The 6,919-nt window shown below is 35.9% G+C and overlaps 1 protein-coding gene across 1 annotated transcript; it reads right to left on the bottom strand.

The window, feature by feature from the left end:
* Nucleotides 1-604: 604 nt before the first annotated feature.
* On the bottom strand, nucleotides 605-6,910 carry LOC113636984 (mucin-3A-like). Its single transcript, XM_047809787.1, has 14 exons — nucleotides 6,628-6,910; nucleotides 6,190-6,507; nucleotides 6,052-6,099; nucleotides 5,913-5,960; nucleotides 5,734-5,784; nucleotides 5,460-5,510; nucleotides 5,277-5,327; nucleotides 5,003-5,053; nucleotides 4,668-4,682; nucleotides 4,552-4,584; nucleotides 3,977-4,081; nucleotides 3,785-3,803; nucleotides 3,634-3,641; nucleotides 605-1,950 (listed from the first exon to the last, which is right to left on the bottom strand). The coding sequence occupies exons 2-14, from the start codon at nucleotides 6,296-6,298 to the stop codon at nucleotides 1,859-1,861; spliced, it is 681 nt and encodes a 226-aa protein (XP_047665743.1). The 5' UTR covers nucleotides 6,299-6,507; nucleotides 6,628-6,910; the 3' UTR covers nucleotides 605-1,858.
* Nucleotides 6,911-6,919: the final 9 nt, after the last annotated feature.

Genomic DNA, 6,919 nt, shown 5'->3' with positions numbered 1-6,919 from the left:
TGAATTTTCTATGACGATTTCCCAGTTAGGGTGTGATTTAATTTTGAAGTCTAAGCTTGCCACTCCTTTTCTTCCTTTCTCTAGTTTCTTCTTTCCAGTCTCTTCCTCCCTTTCCCCAATTTTAAATTTCTTTTGTTTTATTTTATTTTCATTTCCGTTTTCCCTATTTATTTTGTTTGTTTGTGTAGTTAGTTTTATGTTGTGTTTGTCTCATTCATTAAATGTCATAATTTTGAGCCACAGGTGATTTGTCTCTGAGTCTCGCTCACAAATTAAGGTACCTGCAATATCTGGTCTGAACTACATGCTCTATTAAGTTAATTTAATTTAAATTACGGTATACAGTAAAAGGAGAGCGAATCTTTCTTGGCCGGGAAGATCCCGCCTTCATAGAATTAATAAAGGTTACACGGCCTGTTCGGCGGACGAACAGACCAAATAGGCGTAACGTTAATTCCAGTACCGTTAATTTCAACTTAGGTTAAAATATTTGGAAGTCATAAAACCAAAACATCATCCACCATTGGCTTAGAAGCATCGCCTGTTCATCTTCTGACCAACCTAATCCCACGGGAACAAAAAAGGTCTCATGGGAAAGGTCTGATTAAAGGCAGTTTTAGGAAGAAACAACTGAAATCTCTAGTCACAATAACTACCAGCCATGGTAAATACAGAAGCCTAGAAGGACAGATTCATGTGTTCTTCTCTAAAGTAAAAATTTCCACTACACAGGTCAGTTTGTAAAGACAGACAACAAACTCCACTCCAAATGTCCTACTGATTTGTAAGAGCAATGAACAATCCTCAGGTTGTATATGACAGAAATGAAAGCTTCACATGAATGATTGTGATAGTGTATGAACAGCTGACAGCAGATTTATTAAACCAGGACACTGAAGACAATCATTACATGGTGTTTGTTATTGTTGTGCTGTGATTCTGTCCATGTGACTGTAAATAAATCACAGCTTCACATCAACCCATATCAGGGGCATTGCTAGGGTTCAAAGGGATGATGGACTCAACCCCCTGAGTGACTCACGTAAAAGCGACAACTCTAAATAACAAAAGTATTAATATATTTATGACGTAAACCTACATTTAATAAAGTCATGTTATTAAATATAATCAGAACAAAACTAACATACTGACATTTAAACTGTTAAATGTGGCTGAACGATGAATGAATGAATGAATGAATGAATGAATGAATGAATGAATGAATGGAGAGTATCCAATGGCCGGAACATACAACAGGTCACTGTTCTGTTCTGTTTAACTGCTCGTCACGTAACTTTTAAAACAGCGTATAACTGAAAAAACGTGTCAAATGAACGCTGACGGACAGACGGTTTCTTGTACTGGTAAATCTGGTACTTTATTTGTGGTGTAAAACGTTTCCAGTCTTAAAAAGCCCAGAGGATGGTGACAGTACATGAGGGGTTTAAATCACCTGAAGCCCCACAATCACAACACCACTGGACCCAGAGATCCTGTAGGTGACTCGGGTCACTGCCAGTGTCTCTGACTGATAGTTCATAGATTTACTGCTACAGACAGTGCAAAACACATGAAAAGGTTCAAATCTAAAAGTGTATTTCTACTTTTTAGTTGTGGATATGAACGATAAAAAAGAATCAGTGTAATCATTTCATTCTGTATGGAGCATTGAGGTCTACAAACCTATCCAAATATATCTAACAAATATTTAACATCATCACGATCATAATCAGATCATCTGAACTTTTGTCTATCGATACAGTGAACAAGTGGAAGCTAATTGAGATGAATTCATTAAGCAGAGACTTGAAATGAAATGAAGCACAGACGAGAAGCAGCGCGTCCTGATCGGTGTCCATCATTCAGAGGAAGCTGAAAGGAGCCGAGTTTCTTCTGAGAGCTGCTGAGAGGAGAGTGTGTAGATCACATGTGTGTAAACCTCAACAGGGTCTGCAGGAGAACACACACACACACACACACACACACACACACACACACACACACACACACACACACACACACACAGAAATACATACACACGCACGCACGCACACACACACACACACACACACAAATACACAGTGACACACAGACACACGCACATACACATGTAACGAGTTATGACTGCATATAAATGTAATACATTTTTCTTTTTCACAACAGAAAAATAGTTCACCCAAAAATGAAAATTTTATTTCCTCACCCCTCAATTTGTTCCAAAACTGTATGAGTTTCTTTCTTCTGTTTAACATAAAAGATGATATTTTGAAAAATGTTGGTAATCAGACAGTTGGCAGCACCCACTGACTTTCACAGTAGGAAAAAATATAGACTATGAAAGTCAGTGGGTGCTGCCAATTGTCTGATTACCAACATTTTTCAAAATCTAATCTTTTGTGTTAAACAGAAGAAAGAAACTCATACAGTTTTGGAACAAATTGAGGGGTGAGGAAATAACACAGTTTTCAATTTTGTGTGAACTTTATACCTTTAAAAGCTACATTTAGCCTTAAATGTTATATGAATATGGGACTTGGAGCACAAGGTTTATCAGCTGACTGTCTTTTGTTGCTTATAATAAATTGGAATGTGGATGACACATAAGCAGTCTTTAATAATGCTCTAAATTACATGTAGATGTATATTTTATGAATTAGTGAGTGTGGTGGTGCCTATGGGGTGTCGCTTTGGGATGGGTGCGTATGAGGCTGGGGGGGGGGGGTCACAGTATACTCACTACAAAAAACTAGACTACACCACTGGTTGTTAGCTAGCTAACGTGTGTTGTATTATACAGGAATACATTGTCACGAGGTGCCCACGGGTGATTTATCTCCTTTATTGACGTTAATCCACAGAGAGGAGTGTTGATAGGTGGGAAACACTGTTAATAAACCTTCCCTGGTGAACTGAACGAAAGCGACCCCGAGCCTTGAAAACAACGCAGATAAGAGTAGCAGCGGTTAGCATGAGACCGGCAGCTACACATACATGCACGCACATACCCACCGTGCGCGCACACACACACACACACACACGCATGCACGCACATACCCACCGCGCGCACACACGCATGCACGCACATACCCACCACACACACACACACACACACACACACACACACACACACACACACACACACACACACACACACACACACACACCCACCACACACACACACACACACAGCTTTTACTCCGTAATAAACCACTTCCTAACGCTTACAATCATCTCGGAACAACAACACTGAACTATTAACTGTACTGACATTAAAATTCATTCGGATTCTAAATAAATAAACATTTAAATAATTTATCATGCATGTTTTTAGGTTTAAATAAAAACTTTTACTGTTTCAGTTTAGTTAGAAAACAGCATTCAGAGCCTCCAACAACTACATACCGAACATACACAAACATACTGATTACACAACTGCTGTATTGTTAATGAGAAAACAAACTAAGCTACTAGATGACATTATATACGACTAGTAATAGTTCAATAATAAAAATAATACAAGAACAATAATTATGTACAATACAGTTTAAGTACACACGTTAATAAGCGTTTAAAACGAGGATCTGGGAACTCGACAGGTGGCTTAATTTAAGAAGAAAAGAAATGAAATCTCACCTTTAAATCTGTCGAGTCAAACAGAGATCAGAGAAACAGAACACAGGACATTTGAACAGTTAGTCATTTACATGGATGTGTTTTAAACCATTTTCCATTCATTTTGTGACGAAGTAAAACAGCTTGGAAATAAATGGCAGAAGTTTCTCACCTTCCTCTTCTGTCGGTCCCTGAAAGAAAAGTCATTTCGATCTGTTGGTCCCATGAATAAACGCTCATGTCAACACTCTTTATGTTATGAACTGTTTTCAGTGGTCTGTTATAGTCTAACAGTAACACATTAATGTTTAATGTCAAATAAATCCACATGAATATTTACATGTAGAAATGAATAAACACTCACTGAGAAAGATGAAGATACTGAATCCAGTCAGTAAAGCTCCAGACACAAGCAAACACACTGCTCCAATCGTCCAGAGGGATGAAACCTGCGGGTTCTCAGGAGATCCTACAGCACGAAGATCATTTAATCACACTGTAAATTCACTATGGATATTTTCATGGTCCACTGAACACTAAAAGAGATGCTCACGTTTCTGATCGATGAAGGATTATTATTATTATTATTGTTATTGTTATTATTTATTTATTATGTTTGTTATCATTGCCTTATTTATTATTTATTTATTTATGATTATTATTATTATTATTATTATTATTATTATTATTATTATTATTAGTAGTAGTAGTAGTAGTAGTAGTAGTAGTAGTAGTATTACTGTTAGTATTTGTATTATTATTTGTATTATTATTATTAGCACTATTTATTTATTTATTTATTTATTTATTAAGTCAGTTTTTATCTACTGAAGTGAAACTGTTGGTTATTTTAAACACAATACGGGTTTTTAGTTGTGGTATTAATGATGTATAAGAATATCAGTCGTTCTAAAAAGGTTTATTGTGTAGAAAATGTACCAGTCATCGCTCTGATCAGATGAGTATAAAGAACTGGAGAAGACAGAAAATGACAGAATATTTATAATCGTCTGGTTAAAATGACTAAACTCTGGCAGATAAATAAATAAACTGACTTGCAGTAGATGTCTCTGTAGGTATGGATGGTGTCGTCGGTACAGGATGCAAATATGAACAAAACACAACACACATATTAACGCAAACGCTACACACTCCGTAATATTCTAGTGTAAAGGGCTTTAAAACAGAGTCACTAACTAACATTAACCTGCTCTGGATATTTCAGTTGTGTAAAACTGTATCAGTGTATAAAATAAACCTGATGAATAATAAATGTGAATCAGTTTAAACCCAATTCAGAGTTACAAAAACAGATGATCAAAGAAAAATTGATCACAAATGTGTAATTTAATGCAGGAAATAAAAATGATGAGGATTTGTTGTTACTTACGAGTTGTTATGTACTTTGTGGTGATCAGATCAGTTGTAGAAGCTGGAGAAGCTGGAAAGACAATTATAAAACATATCATAAAGGAAATTTATTACTTCAAATGAGTAAAGAGTGATAAAGGAAAAACTGAGCTGTAAATATAGATGATGGCGTCGTTTCTGCTCTCACACAAAGTGTACAAACTGAATATTTTACCATTTCTAATGCCTCGATTTTACCAAGTCAAATGAACACAGTGCTCAGATGTAGTGTTAATGACAACTGTGTTATTTACCTGTAGTGAAGGTTTCAGTTGTAGACGTCTGTGTTATTGTAGGAAATGAACCTGATGAATAATAAATGTGAATCAGTTTAAACCCAATTCAGACTTACAAAAACAGATGATCAAAGAAAAATTGATCACAAATGTGTAATTTAATGCAAGAAATAAAAATGATGAGGATTTGTTGTTACTTACGAGTCGTTATGTACTTTGTGGTGATCAGATCAGTTGTAGAAACTGGAGAATCTGGAAAGACAATTATAAAACATATCATAAAGGAAATTTATTACTTCAAATGAGTAAAGAGTGATAAAGGAAAAACTGAGCTGTAAATATAGATGATGGCATCGTTTCTGCTCTCACACAAAGTGTACAAACTGAATATTTTACCATTTCAAATGCCTCGATTTTACCAAGTCAAATGAACACCGTGCTCAGATGTAGTTTTAATGACAACTGTGTTATTTACCTGTAGTGAAGGTTTCAGTTGTAGACGTCTGTGTTATTGTAGGAAATGAACCTGATGAATAATAAATGTGAATAAGTTTAATATCAATTCAGACTTACATAAACAGATTATCAAAGTAAAACTGACATCACAAATGTATAACTTAAATTATTATATAATTTTAAACTTGACTCATTAACCTGCAGATGTTTCAGTTGTAGACGTCTGTTTCGGTGAGGGAAATAAACCTGATGAATAATAAATGTGAATAAGTTTAAAGTTACAAAAACAGATGTCAGAAATTTATACTTTATTATGCATTAAACCTGAATCACTAACTTGTAGACGTTTCAGTTGTAGACGTCTGTGTCAGTGTAGGGGAAAAAGCTGAAGAAATAAAACACACAAATAGATGAAATCTGGTTCAAATGTCTAAAACAAGTGCAGATAAAAGCTCAGTGATTAAATGTAACTTACGTATCAGATTGTGTTTATCACTCATTAGAGAGCGAGCAGTCGAGTCAGAGCTCAGTGAATAATCACAGCTCACTTCACTGCTCTTTACTGACTGCAGAACATTAAACATATCTGTTCTCTGTACTTCAAAAATACAAGAAAACCTCCCAGAATTTCTCGTTTTAGACCTTCGGATCTTTCGATAAGGCTGAGGATTTTCTCCAGTGTAGAGATTACAGCTAACATCAGCACTTACTGACTCTGACTCTGGTATTTCACATGAAAGTCTGAATTCATCAGTCTGATTATCATAATTGACACTTAGTATCGGTTTCTGATCTGAAAAAAAAAATTAGATGAATAAATGACAGGAAAAGGGTTTTAGAGTTCATCATTCACACAGATAGAAATACACAGACTGCACAAATGATATAAAGGTCCATGTGATATAAAGCTTACACAGCACTGGAGCTGGGAGAGAGTGAGGAGAAGGAGTACGAACTGTTTTATCCAGAGCGTAGAAACAAATAATACGAAGTGCTTTAGGAGATCTGTGTCCTGTCCATCTGATCAGTTCAGAACCAGTGACTGAGAGCTGACACGATGGAGAGTTTTTTAGATTTGTGTTTTGTGTCTCTGGGTAGAAAGAACATTGATACACTTTAACATGGTCTGGAACATGACAGTGAAGCTGCACTGATCCTCTCTGTGTGATAACTTCAGGAGACACAGAGAGCTGGGGCTGAGGAAG

The sequence above is a fragment of the Tachysurus fulvidraco genome, unplaced genomic scaffold, assembly GCF_022655615.1.
Source record: "Tachysurus fulvidraco isolate hzauxx_2018 unplaced genomic scaffold, HZAU_PFXX_2.0 HiC_scaffold_130_np12, whole genome shotgun sequence".
NCBI lineage: Eukaryota > Metazoa > Chordata > Actinopteri > Siluriformes > Bagridae > Tachysurus > Tachysurus fulvidraco.
The sequence above is the reverse complement of the archived record's forward strand: the minus strand, read 5'-3'. Positions and strand labels throughout refer to the sequence as shown.

Coding starts and splice junctions, on each gene's coding strand:
- LOC113636984 (XM_047809787.1), bottom strand. CDS start 6,298: ATGTTTAATGTTCTGCAGTCAGTAAAGAGCAGTGAAGTGAGCTGTGAT. Junction 6,100..6,189: donor TGATAAACACAATCTGATAC/GTAAGTTACATT, acceptor TTATTTCTTCAG/CTTTTTCCCCTACACTGACA. Junction 5,328..5,459: donor CACAAAGTACATAACGACTC/GTAAGTAACAAC, acceptor ATTATTCATCAG/GTTCATTTCCTACAATAACA.